The following is a 24,812-nucleotide window of genomic DNA, read 5'->3' as shown; positions in this document are numbered from 1 at the left end:
CGGAGACAGACCCTGTGGAGACAGGCCCCCCATGTGGAGACAGGCCCTGCTTGACATGCTTAGGACAAGACAAGCCTAGCCCAGAGCTTGGTACCATGCAGTGGCTCCACAGTGACGGATGTTATGAAAATCCTGTCTCTTCTCTAGTTCAAGGGTATTCTTTCTATAAAATACACCAGGCTGCAGTAGTGCCACTGAGGAAAAGTTGCCAAGAAGTACCTAGAGAATCTAGGTGCCCATGCTTGGCAAATACACTACACAGCAGGAAAATTCCGATTAATACAATTTACATTTGAGAGTAGTCTCTTCTATTTCAATAAGACTACATCAATGCGGCTTGGAAAAGCCTTATTTTTGGAGGTTATTCAATGACTTATGAAAATATTCATGACCTCTTGTTAAGAGAGAAAAATGGATTTACAATTTATGTAGTGCATGATTCTAATTTGTTTTTAATGTGGGTATATATCTGTATACAAATACACAGAAAAAAGACTGGAACTACAGATGCCAAACAGTTAACTGTGATTCTCAGGTGAGAGTTTTTCTTGTAGCTAAGTGTGTTGGATTTAGAGGACTATTATTCTGAAAGGTCCTTTTACATTTCTGATGATAACATGTTTGTATGGAAGCATGGTTTCAGTAGAATACGGCCTGTATACATCTATGAACAAAATTAAACACTGGCAGCCTTGTACTCCTCCCTACCCCCCACCCTCGTTTTCTTGTTTCTAATTTTAATTTTACAGAAGTCTGAATACCGAACTCTGGAACCCACTGCCCTAAGGGATAGCCTGGTAGGAATCTCTCTTCCCTGCTCCAATCCCTTTGGCTTTCCTTGGATTCCAGGCTCTTCCAGCAGGACCTGGCCCTGATGCAGTGGGAGTTCAGAGGAGGGAAATTATTTCCAGCCAGGGAGAATGAAGGGTGACCTCCTGGAGGAGGTGGCATTTGCACGGGGCAATCTGGGCAAACTCCCAGGGAGAAGAGAAAGCAGTGCACGAGCAAACAGGTGGAGGTGGGAAAACGCAGCATGTACGGAAACAAAGACAGTAAATACGGAACCCTGTGCTGTAGGTGAGGCTCCACGGGAGGCCCTGGGTTGCAGCAGGGCTCCTGTTTTCCGGGGGTCTCTGGGCTGGTGGTCAAACTGCTGGAGCTTCAGGCTAGATGGACTACAGGCAGGGCTCTCCAGTCGCTCAGCTCCTCCTTCCCCTGAACGCTCACTCCAGCAAGGGGTGGGGAATGTCCCCCTGGAAAGAGCTTAAGAGACAATGGCCTACCACTTGGAATACCTAAAATACCAGAGGCAGAGCCTTCAGCACGTGGTCCCAGCTAGGACCGAGGCTCGCGTGGCCAAATCACTGCTTCCAGCATTTTCTGGGGGGAAAGGAAAGCGGATCCACGTAGCAAGATTCTTCTGGGAGGTACATCCTTTCGGTCTGTTTTTTTTCCAAGTGCTAAGGCATCTGCTCCCACATTCATCCTTTTCCTCCAGCTTATCTTTTCATGACTTTGGAGAGCAGTCTTCCTTATCTAGGAAACAAATGGCCTCTGCAGAGAGTTCAAAACAGCCGAGTCATTTATCTGTTTGACATGTGTTTCCCTGTTTGTTTTCTCCAGCCTTGAGACAAGAGTTGTGTCAACTGTGGATGGCTGAGCCCCAGTCACTGGAGAGGCATGAATCAATTTCCAGCTTCATTTATCACTTGCTGCCTTAAATCAAGTCTAATCAATGCTTCCTTCATTTGGTATGGATTGAAACTATATATAACACACCTAGAAAATGGGCGGGAAACGGAGCAGCCGATCACGAACAAAAACTCCATCGGGGATCTAGATGGAACGATGTTAAGGAAAGATTTGCAATCTTTGATTTGCTTTCATGGAGACGCCTGACCAAACAGTCACAGAGATTTGTGTTTTTGAAGCTTTAACTTCACTCTATCAGACATGCAATGACATTACATGACAGATCATTTTATACAAGAGGATGTCTGCATCTTCCAAGATTTTATAATTAATATATTCTGAAGAGTTGGTATATTTTTAATACAGCGGCAACTCTAAAGCTGCCTAGAGTTTCCTTCCTATATTGTCTTTCATTCATTTCCATTTCTTTTAGACGTATCTTTTGTCACCATTGACTATATGGGTCAATTTCTAGTTACAAGATAGAAAATAAAAATCTTCTTATAACAAAATAGATATCCAGGAGTTCCCTCTGATTTAGAAGAATTTTACAAAGTCTTATGGCTGAGAAAACTTGATCCTTTCTCTCCTATGCCCAATTCTTGGTAATAGAATTTGATCCATGCAACTCAAATGGATTTTTCACTAGCAGGTGTGAAAACCACCCCCCAGCTGTTCAACCAATTTAGAATGTGGTAGGAGTAGCCCTGTGTCATTTGTAAATTAATCCCGTGCCAGTGAAAGATGATATCAGTGTAGTCCCTGGCACCTAAAACCGATCATGCCCACAGCGAGGCCCCGTGTCGTTCTTCAAGGATAATGGGAGAAGAGACAGAACACAGAAAACAGGTCAATGATAATGCCCTCCCAGAAGATGAGGCAGTGCTGTGATTCACTGATGTAATTAATATTTCTGTCTAATCTGCTGAACTGTGTAGACTTTTACCACGAGCACGCCTCAGAAGCGATTGACAGGGCTCTCATTTTCCAAGGGCTGGCTCCCCCAGCAACCTGTTGTCAGGTAGCTGAAAAGAGCCCCGTGCAGCTCTGGGACGTGTGACAATAATAATAAACTCTTATGCTGGTTTAATACTTTCCAGTTGATAAAGTGTTTTGAACATGCAGTCTCATCATCCCGTAAGATAAGCAAAAAAAGTCGTTGTATTCCCATTTCCAAGAGGAAGGGAGAGGTTCAGAGGTTGGCATACCTTCGAACTATGGCTCCGGGTCTCAATGCCTTATCTCCTCAGCCCCAAGGCCCTGGTTCTTGCCACTGAGCTGCAGCTAGGCAGCTGCTGAGGTCTCCTCCCTGTGCTTTCCCTAACTTTTTATTTTTTCTTCCATCACCCAGGGTTCTTGGGAAATGCATATGGTTATAGGAAATCCCTCGAGTTGCCTGGCAGGTCATCTAGTTAAAAAAAATATTAAAGGCAGCACTTTTGGATGTGTTTTGGGTTACAGACAAGGTATAGTGTTCTTAACTCATCTTAAACAAAGACAGGGTCATGCGATATTACAAAGCTTTAACCCTCTGCGAACAAAGAAAGGGTAAAAGTAACGCGGCAGACACGGACTCTAAAATTAAGGCGCTCACTCACATTGTTTTTAAAACTCATGAGAGTCGTTCAGCGAGTTCCTCTGCTTTGAGGATGTCCGGGAAGGATCATGTTTACCCATCCTTTGAGGAAGAGAGGAACGGATTTTTCTACCCAAGACAATTCTCACCAAAGTAGATCCTGTTTAGATTCCTAAGTAAGGACAGAAGGTGATGGAAGGAGAAATTTCCACGGCTTTAAACTTTTAGACAAGAGTGGATTTGCTCAACTTGACGTCAGTAGAAGTAAATGAGGGGAATAACAGATAATGCATTTTCAAACTGGCCTCAGGTCATGTGCTACTGAGGAGAAATGCATTTTCAATGGTCACAGGGATTTTGAAGGTCTCTGGGGAGCCTGAGAAAAGTCTTGAACACATTCTAAAAAAGCTGTTACAGTGTTCAGGAGTTAACATGTGTGTCAAATAGCACAGTCACCCCAACTATCCTGTTAATACAAACTGGAATTTATAGTGGAAATACAAATACTTGCAACCTATACAGACCCAGAGTAAAAGGGATCATACCCTTTCCTGAAATAAAAATGCTACTGAGATTAATACATATCAGATTTCATTTCATTTCCTCCCTAAAGCAAATTGGTTTATTTCATTTGTTCATTCATTCAACAAATATTTATGGAGCTCTGAGAATACGGCCACTGATGATTCAGTGGTAACAAGACACGACACAGACATCACTCCCTAGGAGCTTACACTCAAGTGGGAAAATTCACATTTAAATTATTAATGGAGGCTTACGTTTCCAATCAAGATGGAGTAATAGGGACCAGATCAATTTTCCCTCCTGACATAACCAAACAAGAAAAACAGAAATAATACATGAAACCATGGTTTTCAAGACACTGGACATCAGGCAATGAAAGACAGTGATCCCGAGGGATGGAAAACAAACCCCAGGAGCAGTACGAGGGCCTCGCCTACTGCCCTGGAAGAATGTCTAGGCTGCACAGGGAGGGGCGACCCAGGCAGAACCCAATGGACTCCGGAGTTCAGGAGACAGAGCTGGGGGCTTGGGGAGTCCAAGGCAGCCTGAGTCTGCAAGACAGAGTACGGGAGAGGGGAGAGCTGCAGAGAACCCCAGATACCTGGAGAGGGTCGAGGACTCAGAGGACAGCCTATATATGAGACCAGGCAAGAAGCACATGAAAGGATTAGAGGGACCAGTGCTCAGCACTCACACAGGTGTCTACTTCCATCAGCCGGACTGGAACACTCATAATCCCTGGGGCGTGGGAAAATCGTTCCTTAGGACGGGGAAATAGTTTGTCCTAGACGGAGCACTGTTCCAGACCTGCCTAACAAATTACAAAAGCAAGACCCACAAGGATCAAACTATTTCCAAGTAACTTAACTGCATCCCAAAACAAAGCTAAAGAATATTTATAAGAAGACATATCCAGTACCCAACGAGGTAAAATTCACAATGTTTATCCAATCAAAGATTATCAGGCATGCAAGGATGACTCCTCTGGGGATTTGTATCTAGAATTTATAAAGAACCCTCCACACTCAAAAATAAGAAAAGCAACCCAGCTTAAAAAAATTGGCAAGAGATCTGAACAGACACTTCACCAAAGATATGTGGATGACAAATACGCATGTGAAAAGACGCTCAACGTAACAAGTCTTAAAAACGCAAAATAAAACCAGGAGATACCACTTCACACCTATTAAAATGGTAAAAATGTTAAAAATGGACCACACCAAGTGATGACAAGAATGAGGAAGAAGCGGAGCTCTCACAGGCTGCTGGTGGGCGTGCTAAACGGTACAGCCACTTTGGAAAACAGTGTGGCGGTTTCTTCAACTGTTAAACATACACCTACCATACGGCTCTGTCATTCCACTCCTAGATATTTACCTAAGAGAAATAAGAGCATATGTCCACACAAAGACTTGCACACAGATGTTCATAACAGCTTTATTTGGAACAGCTGAAAGCTGGAAACAACCCAAATGTCCATTTAATGAAATACTACTCAGATATGGGGAAAAAAAACACCCCAAAACCTCGATACATGCTACATCAACGTATCTCAAAATAATTATACTGAATGAAATAAGCCTGACAAAGAAGAGTACATGTTATACGATTCCATTTATATTAAATTCTAGGAAATGCAAACTAACGTACAGTGACGGAGCAGACGGAGGCTTGCCTGGGGAATGGGGTGGGTGGCGTGCAGAGGCGGGGGCGGGAGAGGGGTGACGAAGGGGCAGCAGGACACTTGGAGATGGGGGGTAAGTACAGCATCTCAACTGCAGTACTGGTTTTATTTGGTGTATGTATCTGTCAACACTTATCACACTATCTGCTTAAGATGTCTGCGGCTTACTGTATGTCCTGCGTATCTCTGTAAAGCTATTCAAAATATTTTAGGGCTCTACCTCCTAGAGATTCTGGCAGAACTATTATTCTCATCTCCAAATATTAATTACACTTTGCTTTAAGAAAAACTTTAGAACTTTATTTTTAAAGGTGCAACAAGAAAACCGACTGGTGTCAACATTAGCTCACTGACAAACAATGTTGTATACACTAAGGAAAAGTACAAAGTGAAAAATGAAGAATTCTCATTCGGTCAACAAAACCAGATCTGACGTAATTCTCAATAACGAATGAGACCGCTCAGAGTCAATTCTTGGGTGTCTGCCGGCTGTCTCTCTTCAGCACGCTGTCCAGCAGCAGAGCCCTTGGGCTCAGAAATCTGAACCAAAGTCTCCAGTTGTTCTCCAAGCTCCTGGATTAGAGGCTCAGATGCCCCAGGAGCCCGGGGAGAGGCGAGCGGCTGTCCCTGACCATCATCAGATCCTGGGAGGACCACGCTTCTGCACATCCCACCGTGGTCAGGAAGCAGGGCCGTGCTGCTTTCCTCAACAAAGGGACTGAGCCAGGAAGGCCCTGCCTCCGATTCACCACCTCTGGGCTCCTCGTGTTCCGAGGCTGAGTCCTCGGTCTCAGATGACGTGCTGCTCTCTGATTCCTCCGAATCGCTTGTCTCAGAGCTGGAGGAAGGCGTCTGCTGCCCGGAAGTGCATCGGGCTCCTGCTTTCGATGCAGCTTCTTCCTCCTGGACCAAGAGGGCCGCCGCTTCCAGTTCCTGCAGTTCCAACCCCAGCTGGGCCTTGCTCGGGGATGCTTTCTTTAAGGCTTCCGCAAGAGCTGCCAACTTTCTGGACCTTGAAGACCATTTTAAGAAGACACGTTAGGACTGCTCGTTACCTGGTCTGGGGATAACAGGGTCCACGGCTTACAGAGATAACAAAATAAAGTTGGATCCACACTTCATATGGCACACAGGATGAATGCCCAAACAGATCAATGATACGAATGGAAAACAGGAACCAAGTATTACAAGGAAACGCAGGAGAGTTCCCTCATGAGCCTAGAACGAGGAAGGCCTTTCTAACTAGGACTCAAAATCCAGAAGCCACAAAAGAAAGGCAAAGATTGATAAATTCAACTAATAAAAATCAACAAGTTCTGTAGGGCAAAAAGAAAAAAAAAATTACAGGAAAAGTCAAAAGGCTAATGCAAAATTGAGAAAAATATTTGCAATTCATATCACAAAACAAGGCCTAGTTCCCCTAACAGAGTTCTTAAAAATGCCCATAATAATCCATCAGGAAAATGGGCAAAAGACGCAAGCAGACAATTCTCATACAAAGAAATACAAATGGCTCTTAAATATATGAAAAGATGTTCGACAACTTCAGTCAAATAAGAGAAATACAAATAAAAGTCGCGCTGAGATATATTTTTCATTTATCAGATTGGCAAAAATCCAAACATTTGGTAACACTGCCAGCAAGGCTGTGGAGGAAAGGCGCTTTCATACACTGCTGGTGAGAGAGTTAACAGCTACAGTCCTGATGAAGGAGAACCCCGCAATACCTTTCTAAACTGAAAACGTACATACCCTTGACCCAAGCAAACCCGCATCTGGAAATTAAACACGTAGGCTACACGACACAGGCCCAAGGTACTATTTACTGTGGCATTGTTTCTAATACTCCAAAATAAGAAACACCCAAATGTCCATCAACGTGGCATATGGCTATGGCATATCCACACGAGGGAAAAGTCTACAGCTATGTAACGGATGAGGCTCTCCAGGGGCTAACCCAGATATATTGTTTAACAACAAAAGGCCTGCCATGTGTATATGCTGCCTTCTATGTTAAACACACACAACAAAGGAAAGAAATAAAAACATATTTTATTTGCTTGTACACTTATCCATGAACTCTGGAGAGCTACAGAAAACACTAATATTTATGTGGAGGGGGGCATTGCAGGAGCTGGAAAGATGGAAGATGATGGTGAGAGGGAGACTTGTCACCGCATATTGGTTTTTATTTTTTATTTTTAAAATTTTCATTAGAGTGTAGTTGATTTACAATGCTGTGTTAGTTTCTGCTGTACAGCACAGTAAATCAGTTATACATATACATATATCCACTCTTTTTTAGATTCTTTTCCCATATAGGTCGTTAGAGAGTATTGAGTAGAGCTCCCTGTGCTATACAGTAGGTCCTTATTAGTTATCTATTTTATATATGGTAGTGTGTATATGTCAATCCCAATCTCCCAATTTATCCCTCCCCCCCTTCCCCCTTGTTAACCATAACTTTGTTTTCTACATCTGTGACTCTATTTCTGTTTTGTAAATAAGATCATTTGTACCCTTTTTTTTAGATTCCACATATAAGCAATATCACACAATATAAAAATATGGAACACTTCACAAATTTGCGTGTCATCCTTGCACAGGGGCCATGCTAATCTTCTCTGTATTGTTCCAATTTTAGTATCTGTGCTGCTGAACCAAGCACTATTGTTCATCTTTTTTTTTTTTTTTATTGTTCATCTTTAAACCTATGTGAATGGAATACCTATTCAAATTTTTTAACTAAAAAAGAAAAAAAAAAGCAGTATCAGAGAGCGACATGGAGTGCTTTTTATTTTTAGCAGAAAACCATATCATGCTATTTCAGAGGATATTTTTGCCACATTATAACATTATATTATACTGAACAGATAAACTTTTTCGTTAACTTGGATTCATTTTAGTAGTTCTGTTTCTGAAGCAACGTGTAAAGCATACTGCAGTTCTCCAAAAACGATATATTTGCTGTTCCATAGAGGAAAATCTGGTGTGACAAGTGAAAAAAAGTGGCAATGAGTGACATGTCTTCTGGGTTTCCCTAGCTCCAAAGATTAAATTAGTGGCTTGAGACAAACTGGATGAGGTGAGTTCACAGGATAAGTTCATTCGTCAAAGCGAAGTCCATCCCATAATACTGGGGAAATGAGGCTTCATTTCAATAGAGCTAAAGTGATAGACGGGGACTTGGGGACTTTCATCTAAGTGCCTGGATGTACCTGAGACCCCTTTGTCTCAAAATACTTAACAAAACAACGAGCTTCCGCGCCCCGCCCCCAGCCCTCCACAAGTGTAACCAGGACCCGAAGCTTCCACTGCGGTCAGTGTCCAAGGGAGGGTAGGACAAGGACAATGGCCGTCATGGATGCACAACTTTCTCTTAAATGAGGAAAACCCTATGTCTTGGTGCTGGAATTCCCAGAGCTTAGAAAAGGAAAGATGGTCCGGGGTAGAGAGGAAAACCTGGATGAGATCCACTAGAGTTGGTGAATGATTCCCAAAGGGCTATAACTCTGAGTGAACTCTGGTGGGTTTGAGACATCTTTAAAAACACAGTTATGAAGTAAGATGATTGCAATATAATCTACATCCATGTCCAAGACAGCTGTGGATGATGTCCACCATATATTTTGAAACCTTGGCTACCAGTGGCCACGGATCTGGTCAGAGCCAGTGGACCAGTTTAAAACCTCCTTCCTGCAAGGCCCTGCCAGCCTAAGGACTAGTTCACTGCCATCTTTCTCACTGAAAAAGGTCCTCTCTGGGTAATGACACACAGCTTTAAGAGCTAAAGAGCCATGAACTTAGGAAAGAAGACAATGCCTTGCATTAAATTATCATATGCAAGATAAAAATCTGAAATAAAAGCCTTTACACTTCAGTAACCACGCACCTCACGTGTTTAAGAGCCATGATAAACACTTTCGACACTATATGAAGGACGACGCTCCACAAACGTCTCACTGCACTTGCTCCTAACGACAACCCTATGAATCAGCTTCATTTCTCTCCCCACGTGACAGATGGTGAAACAGAAGCTTGGAGAGGTTAAGAGACCAGCTGAAGTTCACCCCGCTGATGAGGGGCAGTCAAGACGGGAAGCCCAGGCCTCTGAGCTCCCGCACTCTCTCTTCTCTACCACAGGGCCTCCCAGGAATTCTCAGGCTCTGAAAAGCTTCCCTTCTTAAGCCCACATTCTTGATTCCTTCCCAACGTGATACCACTCAACACCTCAAAGGAGCAAGTTCTGACTTGCCTAAGGCCCAGAATTCTCCAGAGAAACTATGACTGGTCCCTTTAGCTCAGCAATCTTATATGGAGTATACATCTAAGCTTTACCTACAGAGGTTGTAGAATCCCAGGGGAAAAAATGTGAATTATTTTTGCGGATATTCGTGAATACAGTAGATATATCTACTCAAGTTAAAACTATTTGTATCTTTGTTATTGTCTACTATAAAAACATTACATCTGTCACTTATAACTGCATAAATTTGGAATTTCAAAGCTCCCTACCTGTCATCTTGGCTCTTTTCAGAAAGCATCCCTCACAATGCTGGGACTAAAAAGTGTCAACTCTAACAGGCAGGAAAGTGGCAAGGATGAGGCACAGGACCCAAACAGAAACTCGTGCCTCTTACCAGCTGAGATGACTTTTTATTCTTCAGAGAAAAGTTTGTTTCTCACTTTTAGCACTATATTATGTTTAAAATGACCCATTTATATAATGTGTGTAAAAAATGGATTATATGTTTCTTTTTTTAATTCCTTGCCACCCTGATTCATCTTTCTTTTTTTTTTTTTTAAATAAATTTATTTATTCATTTTATTTTTGGCTGCGTTGGGTCTTTGCTGCTGCGCACGGGCTTTCTCTAGTTGAGTGGAGCGGGGTCTTCTCTTTGTTGTGGTGCGCGGGCTTCTCATTGCGGTGGCTTCTCTTGTTGTGGAGCACGGGCTCTAGGCACCCGGGTTTCAGTAGCTGTGGCGCACGGGCTTAGTTGCTCCGCAGCATGTGGGATCTTCCCAGACCAGGGCTCAAACCCGTATCCCCTGCATTGGCAGGCAGATTCTCAACCACTGCACCACCAGGGAAGTCCCTCTATTTCTTATTATCCCACTTTTACTACTTCAAGCTGTCTAGTTTCCCAAATTGATATTAAACTTCTGATAGAAACTTTACAGAAGAAGCATTTTGACCTCTCTTCTTAAGGAATGCTGGGATAAAAAACTAATTAAAATGTTCAAAATATCATTGGTGTAGAATATGACCCAACAGCCTGAAGAATGAAAGTTGGGTTTGTTTCTATTCAATTATTTTACACAGATAACTTAGCAGTCACTGTTCACAGAAAAGGAAATTATTCCTCTGGAGAAAAAAATTAAGCCATGAAAGAGTAGCCTCTTTGTTCTTTCAAACACGGGCACAATTGGAGTTGGTTCTAACTCTGCCACTCCTTGTAAATTCTAGAATCTAACTCTGTAATGGCCTTTCCATTTCGGAAAACACCTCATTTAACGCAGTTAGTGGTTTTTCACTGTCACACTCAAAACAGACCAGGCTAGGCCATGTCAAAAAGCCTTGTCAAATGACATTATTAGTTAACCAGAACGCTTACAAAAACCAGGTACATGTGGATATACTCAATGAACACATACGCTGAGTTACTAGTTGTACTTATAGTATATATTTTATATCTAAGTGAAGAACTCCTACCTGCTAAGATGTATTAATTACAGAGTGAAGAGATTCAGCATTTAAAAGACACATGATAGATCGTTACTAATGTCATATTTTAATAGAATTATACTCAACACAGGTTTTTCTTAGAAAATTTTTGGAAATGTAATCCTGCCATGTAGCTTTAAAAAAAAAAAATCTCTTCCATTCTGTTTATAGATGTGAAATAATATCCTATCTGGAGGAATTCTTTTTAAATTAAAGACTGCCTTCTGACAAGTTACAGTAAATCCAACTGCCATGAAAGAGTAATAGTAACAGCTGAGGGTATATGCCTTTACTGTGGCTAAGCTGATATAAAATTTCCTCAATTATTTTATATTTGGTGACTGAATTTAGGGGGAAAAAAATAAAGGGAACCGTAGCCTTATGAAACAGCCAAAACAAAGTGCAAAAGGAGCCCTGAAATGCAGGAAAAAGAAAACTAGGTATAAATAGAAAGCATACATCCTGTTTCTTGCTGTAGAGTTTTGTCTCAAACTATCAATCAACTTTTCACCACTTCCTGCAATAGCAGGCCTACTATAAATCTTGTAGTAACTGACTAGGTTTCATTTCCTCTGCCAAAACCTGCTAACCTGCCAGGCATGACATACTGACACTAGAGCCAGCAACTGATAATGTAGGACAGGACTCCAGTGAGGCCACTCCAGACACATTTCATACTGGCTGATGGAATACGCTGACTTGGCCTTTTAATTTCAAAGCACAGACACACACACACACACAAACACACTCGGGTTCTTTCTGGGAACAAACAGTATATCAACTTTCTTTTCAAAAGGCAATGACGATAATGACATATGATCATAATTCTTCTCTATTGAAAAGAACCAGTTCCAAACTTCAAACTCCCCTGCCCAAAATACATTTATGCAACCCGATCTAAATACAAGGTAATGCATTAGCTTTAGGTAGAAGTTGCTAGTGAAACTCTACTCTGAAAAGTGCCTTGAAAGACAAACAGCAATTGATGCACAGATGAACACAGAACTGCCTGCCCTTACTCTCTAAGAGTAAAAAACATTTCCATCTCAGTCATTAACAGAAACAACTGATCTCTTTGAACAAGAAATTACCGATTCTGTATGTCATCTGACATACAGAAAATACTGCAAGATAAGAGTCATTCATGGAAGCAACCTAAGTGTCCATCGACAGATGAATGGATAAAGAAATTGTGGCACATGTATACAATGGAATATTACTCGGCCATAAAAAGAAACGAAATTGAGTTATTTGTAGTGAGGTGGATAGACCTAGAGTCTGTCATAAAGAGTGAAGTAAGTCAGAAAGAAAATAACGTATGCCAACACATATATATGGAATCTAAAAAAAAAAAAAAAAAGGTTCTGAACCTCGGGGCAGGACAGGAATAAAGATGCAGACGTAGAGAATGGACTTGAGGACACAGGGAGGGGGAATGGTAAGCTGGGACGAAGTGTGAGAGTAGCATTGATATATATACACTACCAAACGTAAAATAGATAGCTAGTGGGAAGCAGCCGCATGGCACAGGGAGATCAGCTCGGTGCTTTGTGACCACCTAGAGGGATGGGATAGGGAGGGTGGGAGGGAGATGCAAGAGGGAGGAGATATGGGGATATATGTATATGTATAGCTGATCCACTTTGTTATAAAGCAGAAACTAACACACCATTGTAAAGCAATTATACTCCAATAAAGATGTTAAAAAAAAAAAAGAGTCATTTATGCCATATTGAGTTTGGGCCAATGAAATAATTTTTCATCCTATTTTCAACTTGACTTAATACCATTCTTTGGGGCTGGATTATGAAAAACAACACCTAGTCCATGGATCATTAGAATAATTTTCCGGAAACTCCCTGTATTAGTTTCCAGTGACTGTCATAACAAACTACCACAAACTCGGTGGCTTCAAACAGCAGAAATTTATCCTCTTACAGCTCTAGAGGCTAGAAGTCCAAAATCAAGGTATCAGCAGGGCTGCTTCCTTCTGAGGGCTCAGAGGGGAGAATCTGTTCCATGCCTTTCTCTTAGCTTCAGGTGTTGCCAGGAATCCTTGACTTATAGACACATCACTCTTAAACTCTGCTTCTGTCACCACCTGCCATTCTCTCTGTGTGTCTGTCTGTCTGTTTCTTCGCATGGTTGTCTTCCCTCTGGATGTGTCTCTGTGTCTCTTCTCCTCATAAGAATACCAGTCATATTGGATTAAGGGTCCATCCTACACCAATATGACCCCATCTTAACAATAATTTATATCTACGACAACCCTATTTCCAGATGAAGTCACATTCTAGGGTTCTGAGAAGGATATGAATTGGAGGGGCACTATCCAACCCAGTGCAGCCTGTCTTCTAGCCCCCCCAATTCATGGCTGTCCCACATGCAATATACATTCACCCATCTCAACATCCCCAAGGTCTCAATCCATTCCAACATCAATTCTAGGTCCAAAATCTCATCTAAATCTCATCTCAGTCAGGTTTAGGTGAGACTCCGGGTATGCTCCATCCTGGGGTAAATTCCTCTCTGTCCACAGACCTGTGAAACTAAAAAACAAGTTATCTGTTGCAAAATACAATGGTTGGACAGGCGTAGAAAAGACATTCTCATTGCAGAAGGGAGAAAATGGAAAGGATAAAGGAGTTACCATTGCAAAGCAAGTTCACAACGCACAGGTCAAATTCCATTATTTATTTATTTTTTTTAAATATCTTTATTGGAGTATAATTACTTTACATTGTTGTGTTAGTTGCCGCTGTACAACAAAGTGAATCAACTATACGTATACATATATCCCCATATCTCCTCCCTCTTGCGTCTCCCTCCCACCCTCCCTATCCCACCCCTCTAGGTGGTCACAAAGCACCGAGCTGATCTCCCTGTGCTATGTGGCTGCTTCCCACCAGCTATCTATTTTACATTTGGTAGTGTATATATAAGTCCATACCACTCTCTCACTTCGTCCCAGCTTCCCCTGCCCCCTCCCTGTGTCCTCGAGTCCATTTGCTTCGCACAAGAGCAGACTTCTAACCCCGATCCAGGCCCCTGTCAAGACCAGCTGGTCAGCGGCTCAGCACACACACCACACCCTGCTGGGCACAACCACCTCTCGCATGTAGGGAATGGACGTAAAAGTCTGCTCAGGCTTGGACTTTCAAGAACTGCCCTAGGAAGCCTTGGATTCGAAAGCCAGACTGGACAACAGTGCTGACAAGCACTCATCTACAGAAAACCAAAATTGGGGAAGGCCAATTTTCTTAATGCTTGCTTACGTTCTCTCAAAAACTACTTCAGTTCAACTACAGTGAAAAGCATTTGTCTATCGGAACATCCTTAAGTGACAGTCCCTAGCCTATCCAAGGAGAATTTTAGAATAGTTTTAATAAAGGTAATTGATATCGATGACACAGATTAGTTTCTCTCCTTAGTAAAGCCTTGCTACTTAAAGTGGCGTCCCTGGACCAGCAGCAGTATCGTGCCAGCACTTGTGAGAACTGCAAAAGCCCAGGGCCCGTCCCAGACCCCTGACTCAGAATCTGCAATTTCAACAAGCTCCCAGGGGACCTGGATGCTCAGTGAAGTCTGAGAAGCACTGCTTCAGACAGCCGTGACCGCGTCAGAGCGACGATTATGAGCACCTTACGCTTTACAGTTCTCAGCATCGCTGACTCAATCTGACCAAACAGCTGGCAGGCTGGGACTGGCATGAGGCTCTCCCCCGCTCCTGGGTCAGCTCTGAAGCTTCAGCCTGCAGCCACTCAGCAACCTTGGCTCCAGCTCAAAGGTGCGAGGAGCCCTTCTCTAATGGCCCTTTGGCTCAAGAGTTCTCTCCGTGGCCTTTCTTAAAGGCCCGCTTGATCCTGAGGCTCGTTCTCAGAAACACCTCATCTCCCAGCACCGATTCTACAAAGCTGGGATCAGCTGCTTTCTTGCACAAAATCTTCAACCTCTGCAGAGATCTCTCCCAAGGCCAGGCTCCAGAAGTCTGCTCCCCCCGACTCCCTCCCCAGCCCCGTCAGACCCCAGCCCATGCCTGCCCCGGCCCCGCCCTGCCCTCCACCCACTGCTTCCTTACCTCGAGTATGGGCCTCTCCTACAAGTGACCTCTCCCTCCAGGTCTCACTGAAACAACGCGGCAGACGCATTTCTCATTCATTCATTCATTCAATATCTACTGAAAGTACTATGTGCCCAAGCACTGAGCAAAACAGATAAGGACCCTCACGCTCATGGAGCTTATACTCTTGTTTAGGAAAAGATAGACAACGAACAGAAACTAAGTAAATACAGAGTGTGCTAGATGGTATAACTGCTATGGAAAAAACAGAGCTGAAAAGTGGCCCAGGAGTGCTAAGGACAGAGGGGATTCAATTTTTACGTGTTTAGAGAAGACCTCACTGAAAGGTGACATAAGGGACCAAATATATTGAATAGCCTAAAGTGTGAGACCTGGCTTTATTCTTGCTTTTTACTTAGTCCATTTCTTCCTGGCTTGAACCTCCAGCCCACTGAACTTGGTACAATACTCACATCCAACCCCTACTCCCAGCCTGAAAGCCATGTCAATGTCAATTCCCACGTAGCTGTCTCTAATCTCCAGATCGTGTATCCATGCCTAGAAAACTGCCTCTCCTACCTTCCACTCACCTGAGCCTGACACCCAATTTGTGATGTCCCACGTTCAAGGAAAATGACAACGGGCTATCTTATTTCTAAAAAGGAAGACCCAGAGGTTTAGTAAAAGAGGAGAAAAATTCTGGCCAAGCCAGAATTTTATAGTACTTCATACTATAAATATAAGCTAGATAAAATTACTTAAGGGCTCAAGAACGTATCTTTCTATAGCTAACTTTTCTCTGCTAAGAAACTGTGAAAGATGCCATAGGAAGGCTTCCTGCTCAGCCACCAGGGAAACAAGGGCACAGATTACAACAGATCCACGCCCCTGGTACAGGTGGAGGATGGGGCATTAAAGGCACAATTAATTCTCCTTTAAGGACTGAGCAAGCCACTCTGTTGAAGTCTACACAAACGCAGGTTGGAGGGAACCTGATAGATAACTGAGCCCAGGGTTGTCTGGCAGAGCTTTACGTAATGATGGAAATGTTTTAGATCTGTACTATCTAACATGGTAGCCACGAGCCACATGTGGCAACTAAGCACTTGAAATGTCCAGCGTGACCGAGGAATTGAATCCTAAATCTTATTTTATTTTAATTAATCTACACTAAAATAGCCTCACGTGGCTATGAATACAAAATTCGACTACCAAGATGGAATCGAAAGCCCTAACTTTCTGTGACAAAGATGAGGCCTAGACAAAGCTAAGAGCACAGGGCTACCACAGCCTGGAGCACTAGTATTCCACACAGGCACCAGACTGGAGGGTTCTGAACCGCTTTCATATGCGTGAGCCCGTGTGATCCTTTCCTCAGTCACGCGGGCTAAGCAGGTACGCATGACTCTCTACACTTCACCAGTGCTCACAGGCCAACATGTGCCTGATGCCAGAGGGTAAATCCGGGGGATGGCCAGGGCTTCTAACACGCAACCTGCTGTGTGCTAGCTCCCACCGAAGCAGTGACACCATCTGGGTACTGAGAGGGCTTATTACCTACGTGAAACAAGATGCTGGAAGACCACACTAGCCAGGAGAATCACTGAAGAATCTTTCCTGTGTTGGGGGATCCAATCCTTGGCAAAACATTTACGCAAATTAAGCCTTCTAGGATACTTGTATCAGGATGGGAACTAAAATTTATTCTCTACTTTAAGGTAGTGACCATGACTCTCAAAAATCAGTTTGTTGGACATCGCTTACGAATTCTATGTTCACTTTAGCATCAAGACATACAGGCAAAAACTCTGCTATTATTAGAACTGAAGAGTTGCCAAGATGTCCAATCAGACCCAAATTACCATCTACGAAAATTACTGATTACTAAAAATAAGAATGAGAAAGTGGCTCCAAAATACCATTTGACTAAATACAGGAAGACACAGTACAACTGAAACCCCCCAGTTCGAGGGCTGTGAGTACCAAACCTGCTGGCTGAACGGCATTTCGTGTTCCTACAAGAACGGGATGCAAAAGCCTAATTATGGTTAGAGTCAAACGACGTGATCAAAAAGCTTCCCACGTGGGGCGAGAGACGTAAGGGCTTTTCTCCTTTCGTTCCTTGTGGGGGCATCCGGGTAAGTCTTTTCGTAGAGCCACCTCACTCCAAAGGGATGAATCCAGCCCCACCAGGAACACTTGACAAAAAAGGAGGCACGGCTGTCGGCGGGGAGCGCGGGGCTGGGCTTTGATCGCAGCTGCGGCTCCCACCTGCTTAAAAAGGCAGCCATGGCGATGCGGCACTTCCTCCCCGTGCTCACAGACACAAGAAACCGGCAGAGATAAGCTGACACGGAAAACATTACACAAATCGCTGACCCTGCTGCAGGCGGAGAAGAGCTGCCTCTGCTCGGCTTTGATTTTCTGGAGCCAAGCCCGGGGGGAGAGGCGGGTGGACTTTCTTCTTTTCCGGGGCTCCCATGGCAAGGTGCGTGCAGACGGAGCCCAGAGGAACACCACGTGCAGAAGAAAGGGAAAGAAAGAAATAAACAGAACAAGAACCCGGGCTAAACTGAGCCGTGGCGGAGAGCTGCCATCCGCAGCCAGGAGGAAAGATCACATCCCTAGTGAAAAGCAACTAGGGTTTTTCAGGATTTGTGAAATCGCACAGGGCCGGGAGCTCTGGCTGTGCTCTCGGTCGTGCTGCTGTTCCTGCTGAATGAAGCCGATAAGTATGTGCCTTAGGTCTTCCTGATGCATTTTCTACTCCTATTGTTTAGTGTGTGTCCGAAGAAGAAGAGAACAAGAGCGTACCTCCCTGTGTCCGGGAATGGAGCTGGAAACAGAGCAAAGAACAACCAGCAGTTTTCTCCTTGACACACACACAGACCATTCTCGACTTCGTAAGTGGCCTATTTGCTGCTTAAGGGTCATCCACAGTTTGCCTTTTTAAAAACAGGGCTTAAAATGAGCCACCCGGTTGACTGCTGTGCACCTCATCCGTCTGTGTTCAGCTTCGGAAGCTGAGCCCACTGTAACGTGGTCACTGCTGCCACCCACGTGCCGCATTGATTGAGGGCCCGAGATCTGCAGGGCGTTTTTCTAGCCCGAGCAGCGCAGCAGTGCCCAAGCAAAGCCTGGATCCTGCTCTCATGGAGCCTGCAGTTTGAAAGGAAGAAAGGACAGGGTCCTCTGAGCCAGTCTCGGAGCCCGTATCCATGAGGCCAAGGTCACAAACTCTGCTGCCCTCACCGGTCAGGCAGATGGAGTCGCATGGAAGGGGCGGGGGTCTGTGCGGAATGGAGCACCCTTGTCCCGTACAGGGGAGACAGCTGGCCTCAGCTCCGGCCAGTTGTCACCAAGTGGGGACGTGGGCTCAGCAACTGCCAGAACTTCTCCGTTAGTTCCAGAGCAGCTGTAAATCCAGACTTTGACATAAAATCTTCCAATTTTTAAGTGCTAGCAACCAATTCGAAGTTTTAGAAAACTCACTGAGAACCAAGTGACCCAAGGGCCACCAGCTTGCAACTCTTACATGCTGCAGACTTAGCTGCATCTCCCCAACACTCTAACATATTCTATATACCCCAGCACATTTCCGCTCCACCAGTGTGACCAGTTCACCACTGCTCTTACTCCCAGCACAACTGTTTTAACTTCGGGGACTTGCCTCAAGTTGTGTCCCTGCCGTGCACACCTCCCTTCTTTCTCTCTGTGCCTGGTCAGACCCCACCCATCTTTAGTTCCCAGGTCAAGCCCCCACTCCACTCAGCCCTGTAGACCACGCCAAGTTCCCTCTTCTCTTAATCAATACCTTTTATTTTATTTTATTTATTTAATTTATTTTTGGCTGCATTGGGTCTTAGTTGTGGCACATGGGCTCTCTAGTTGTGGCGTGCAGGCTTAGTTGCCCCGTGGCATGTGGAATCTTAGTTCCCTGACTAGGGATCGAACCCACGTCCCCTGCACTGGAAGGCGGATTCTCAACCACTGGACCACCAGGGAAGTCCCTGAATCAATATCTTTCTTATGGCTGTATCACCGGCTGTATCACTGGCAATGAGGCGGAGTCTCTCCGTAATCCACTAATTCTGCCATTTGCATATGTTTTCTCCCCAGCAAGACTAAAGGCTCATTAATAGAAACCACACTGGAACTTCATCAACAGAGACAGCGCATGCAGTGTTAACAGAGAGGGTGGGTTAATGTTCTGGAAGACGACAGGGGACTGACTGACCACAGCAAGGTGGTTAGGAGCTCAGGTTCTGACAAGCAGGCCTGGGTTTCTTCATCTCTTTGAGCCTCAGTTTCCATACCTGTAACCTGGGGCCGTAATAAAATGGGGACATAACCCAAATCATATAAAACCTATGAGATTAAGAGACATGATGAATATAAAGCACTTAGCACAATGCCTGGCATGCAGTAAGCTATTATTATTATCATGGACCAATTGCCTGATTCAGCCAATGTCATTGTTAAGCAAGCAATGCATCAATGGAGGAACTTTGTTGTTTGCAAACCATTAATTGACTACTTAGTCTGTGCTAACATGCTCTAAGCATACTGCATGTGTCAGCTCATCTAATTTGCCTAACTGTACCAATTTTGTGGATAGCTGAGGCACAGAAAGTTTAAATGACTTGTCCAAGGCCATACAGATCTGAAGCCAGCCAAATGGCCCAACTGGCTCCCATAATCTTAACCATGATACTCGATGGCCTCTCTACATTTCTAATGGCAAGGGACAACTTTCCGACCTCAGCCTTTTCAAATCAAAAACAGGATTTGGTTTTGTGGACCATGGCTTAAGATGACAGAATGATCAGGGCTTCATCTGGACCAGACTATATCTCAGAAGTCCCAAGAAGAAGGAGTTTGCTTCGCTGTCAATCTGATCAAGGGCTGTCTGTTCAATAAAATGAGAATGATGAAGAAAAGAGAAAAAGGCCCAGGAAGTACCATAAAATTACAGCTATTATTATGGAAGGTAAAAACTGTGACACAGATTAATACTAACAGAAAAGGCATTTTGCTGATCACAGAAAAAACTGGAGAGGGAATAAGAACAATGTTTCTAGCCTCCAACATCCACACAGAAGACAGGAAAGAGGCAAACGCATCTTGCTTATCTTTCAGACGGTGAAGAAGGAAAGTGATGAAACTGCAGACAGTGAACTCAAAACCCATGAACTGCGCGCATTAGGAGATGAAGTGGTGTCCCCAGGAGCTCGCATGGGTTCACAGAAATGGATGCCATCCCTTGGACTGGCCTCAGCCTGGGAGCCCTGGGCAAAGACTGTGCCTGGGTTTTAGGAAGGCATATGACAGTCTCCTGTGGCTTCTTTATGGGTGAAGTACAGAACATGGGGTGTATGGTTATAAAGCTGACTGGACTCACATTTGACCTTGCAGGTAAGATTAATTTCAACCTGAAGGAAGGGACCTAGTGGAAGAGTAAAAAGTTTTGAAGCCAGACTTCTTCATTCAACGTGTATTCACTGTCTTAGGTGAAAACATAAAACATTCATTCTAATTCCTTAAGGGCAGAAACCTTACTAATTCCTCTTCAGTTCCCGGGTCCCTCATCTTGTGCTTCGCATACAGAAGAAGCTCCAAAAATGATTACTTACTGGATTTCAGGAGTCAAGTTTACAAAGAGTGTTACAAAAGTAAAAAGATTAGGAAAAGATAGGAAATAGCTGGGATGATAGATTCTAGTTCCAAAAAGGTTAAAGCAGGTGCATGGGACAAAACCAAATTCAACAGGGTAAAAACCAGGGAACAGATACAAAGTTCTCAATAGCTGATACATGAGAAATTATAATTGTAAATAATTAAACAACGTCTGAGATAAATTATAATTAATTCAACAACGTCTGAGACAAAAATCTTAAGGGTTTTGGTTAATGGTAAACTAGGAATAAGGAGTGTGTTGAGGTTTCCAACTATAAGTAGATGAGCTCCCAGACCACGTTAATACAGGAATGGTGATAAAAAAAAGAGAGCGACAGTTCCTTTCTAACTTCTGGCCAAACCTGGAGGATTATATTTAACCTGGAGGATACTTTAAAAGGGTACTGACCCCAAAAAGGAGAGGGGAGGCACTGACAAAGTACAATTTGCCTTTTAAAAAGAGATCAGGAAGGGGGACGTCCCTGGTGGTCCAGTGGGTAAGACTCCGCACTCCCAATGCAGGGGGCCCGGGTTCAATCCCTGGTCGGGGAACTAGATCCCGCATACATGCCGCAACTAAGAGTTCGCATGCCGCAACTAAGACCCAGTGCAGCCAAAATAAATAAATAATCAATAACTAAGTAAATATTAAAAAAAGAGAGAGAGAGAGACCAGGAAGGGCAAAGAATTAGAAATTTTGGACCTGTAAGAATCATTTAAAGGCAGAAGAGGCTGATCGAGAAGACTTAGAAGGAATGCAATAGCAATCCCCTAGACAGATAAAAGCAGGTATTTGAAGAGAGAAAGGAATTATTCCATATGGGTCCAGAATTAAAACTAATGAGAAAAAAGTAGATTTCAGTCCAATTCAAAGGAGAACTTTCAAACAATCTAAGGTGCTTCAGAGTAGAACCAGTCCCCTCCTCCATCAGTCAGTCTCCAGACATGCCAAGTGTCTCATGCCAAGGACTAGAAATCACATAGTGTCGACAGTGCACAGGGAACCGACCCACAAAATAAAGGCTGGCAAAGGAGGAGATTTTGCCAGACATCTCAACTCTATGACTGACTGGATTACAATGATCATCACCAAGACAAGTGATGCCAGCGTTAGCTTCAAGCCTTACAATGGAGAGATGACTTTGTTGGTGTCATTAGAGAAAGCTTCAGGCAAAATGTAACATTTCTGGTAGAGAAAATGGAATGTACAAAGGCAATGAAGGGCTGAAGCTCTTGGCAAATTTGGGAAATGCTGAGTGTATCTGGAAGGAGAGAGGGAGGGTGCCCAATCAGCAGGAGTGAGGGAAGAAGTAGAAAAGATGAGGAAGAGGACCCAAAGAGTCTTGAACCCAGCTCAGGCATTCATTTAGGCTCTTAACCTTGGCAAGGGGCAATTGTGGAGAACTGCTGAGCAGGACAGCCATGATCAAAATGGTATTTCAGGATGACAGGATTGGCATCGTTGTTGGAAAAAAACAAGACAGGGAGTGAGACTCTGGGGGCAAGGAAAACACAGGGAACACTCTGGCAGGAAATGAGAAAATATAGGCCTGAATTAAAGGAAAGGCAGTGACACCAAAAAGAGGAATTTAAGTGAAAGAAGTTATATAGGACAAATTAAAAAGACCTGCTGGATTGATCAAGTGTGGAGTGGGGTGTCAGAGACAGACACACTTGAATCAGGGAACCCAGACAGGACAACATACCTAATAGTAAGACCAGAAACCCCCAAAACATCTAAACTGGTTCCCAAATTACTGATCCATCACAGCTTTATATCACATGTTCAGTATACAAAAAAATATAAGATTTTGTAGTTATCTTTGAATCTGAAACCAGTCATCGAAAGTTTATTGAAACAATGTTCACAAAAATTAACTCCTCCAAGGACAGAAAGAAAATATGCCAGGCAAATATTAACCAAAAGAAAGCTGGGATCTCCATATTAGTATCAGACAAAATAGATTGTAAGGCAAAAAGGCATTATCAGTGATAAAAGAAGACTACTACATAATAAACACTGCAGTTCTCCAGGGAGCTTTAACTGGGAGACAAAATATTAGTTATTGTAAACTAATAGCACCAAATAACATGCCTCAAATCATAAAGTAAAAACTGACCACAGGTCGACAGGAAGAAATTGACAAGTTCACTAATATAATGACTTTCACACACCTTTCAATCCAGAAATTGATAGATTAAACAGACAAAATAAATCACTAAGGATATAAAAACTTAAACAGCCCAACTGACAAGTTTCAACAACAGACAGACATACAAATTAGCAGCTAACAATCAGAGCATAAACCTTACTTTCAAGCTTCAAAAAATGATCATGCTAGGCCTAAAATTAATCTCAACAAATTAAATTCTCCGACAGAAATGCAATGAAGTTAGAAATCAGTAACAAAGACATTACATAAAAACCCCATACACTTGGAGAAACACACTTCTAAACATTTCATGAGTAAAATCAGAAAATTTTGGAATGGAATAATAATGAAAATTCAGTATATTTCACAACCTTGAAGATGCATACAAAGCAGGTATTTGGAGGAAAGGTTATAGACTTAAATGAAGAAAGGTCCAGAGTTAATCAGTTAAGCATCTACATAAGAAGTCAGAAAAAACAGCATAACAAATTTCCCAAAACAGAAGGAATAAAATGACATAGATAAAAGCAAAAAGTAATGAAATAGAAGACAAAAAGAGAGGATTCAAGAGAGTAAAATATTGGTTCTTTGATAAACTAATCAAATATACTCTCTTGCAAGATTGATCAAAAAAAGAAGAAACAAAAACAAGAAAGCACAAATACACAGGAACGTAAAGTAAGAAAATTATAGATGCTGTAGAGAAGAAAACAGATAAGAGGAAATAAGAACAACTTTAGAAAGTTTTGAAAATTTAGATGAAAGGGACAAACTTCTAAAAAAATATAATCTATTAAAACTGACTCAAGGAGAAACAGAGAACTAGAATACTTGTATAGCAATTGGAAAATCTGAATGAATAGTTAAAAAATTTCAAAAAGAAAAAAGTCAAGATGGCTTCTGGGGTGAACTTTACTGAAAATTCACGGATGAGATTGTTTCCATCTTACATAAGCTATTTCAGAGAACAGAAAAGGCAACAACCCCCAATACACTTTATCAGGCTGGCATAACCTTGATAACAAATGTAGATAAAGATAGTACGAGAATGGAAAATCATAGGCCAACCTCCTTCCCTTCCCTTCCCTCTCCCTTCCCTCCCTGTCTTTCTCTCTTGGTTTTCTGTTTCTCTCTCTTGCACATGCAATACACACACACACACACACACACACACACACACACACACACACAGAGTTAGCAAACCAAACTGAGCATCATTATTTAAATAATGCATCATAATGAAGATAGGTTTATCCCACGAGTGCAAGGGCTAATTTAAGTTAGAAATTTTATAAATGCCATTAATTACACTAAAAAGTTAAAGGAGAAAACACTTAAGGTCATCTCAAAAGATGAGGAAAATATGCAATAAAATTTGATGACCATTTGGGATTGAAACTCTTGGCAAACTACAAATAACGTGAACCTTTCTTAACTTGATACACGCTATCTACAAAAGTCTGCAGCAAACATCACATTTAATGGTGAATTGTTGAAAGCTTTTTCTAAAAAATAAAGAGTAAGATAGGGAAGTACGTTACCACCATATCTATTCAGTATTTTACTAGAGGATCTAGTCAGTACAATATGATGAAGAAGAATAACAAAAAAGAAAAAAGAAATGAAAGATATGAAGATTGGAAAAGAAGAATCCTAACTGTTATTATTTGCACTGCTATTATTGCCTATATTGAAAACTGGGGAGAACCTGTACATAAGTT

At 42.8% G+C, this 24,812-nt stretch overlaps 1 protein-coding gene and 1 non-coding gene across 2 annotated transcripts in view; both read right to left on the bottom strand.

The window, feature by feature from the left end:
• Positions 1-5,212: 5,212 nt before the first annotated feature.
• SHQ1 (SHQ1, H/ACA ribonucleoprotein assembly factor) overlaps positions 5,213-24,812 on the bottom strand; it is a 90,152-nt gene continuing 70,552 nt past the window's right edge. The window contains 2 exon segments of the mRNA XM_028169109.2: positions 5,213-5,984; positions 5,986-6,489. Coding sequence (XP_028024910.2) covers positions 5,945-5,984; positions 5,986-6,489 — 544 coding nt within the window. The 3' untranslated portion in view covers positions 5,213-5,944.
• LOC114239165 (U6 spliceosomal RNA) lies at positions 8,039-8,145 on the bottom strand. Its single transcript, XR_003624363.1, has one exon. It is a non-coding gene; the product is annotated as a U6 spliceosomal RNA (small nuclear RNA).

This window comes from Balaenoptera acutorostrata, chromosome 10 (genome assembly GCF_949987535.1).
Source record: "Balaenoptera acutorostrata chromosome 10, mBalAcu1.1, whole genome shotgun sequence".
Taxonomy (NCBI): Eukaryota; Metazoa; Chordata; class Mammalia; order Artiodactyla; family Balaenopteridae; genus Balaenoptera; species Balaenoptera acutorostrata.
This window is presented reverse-complemented; position numbering and strand designations above follow the sequence as displayed.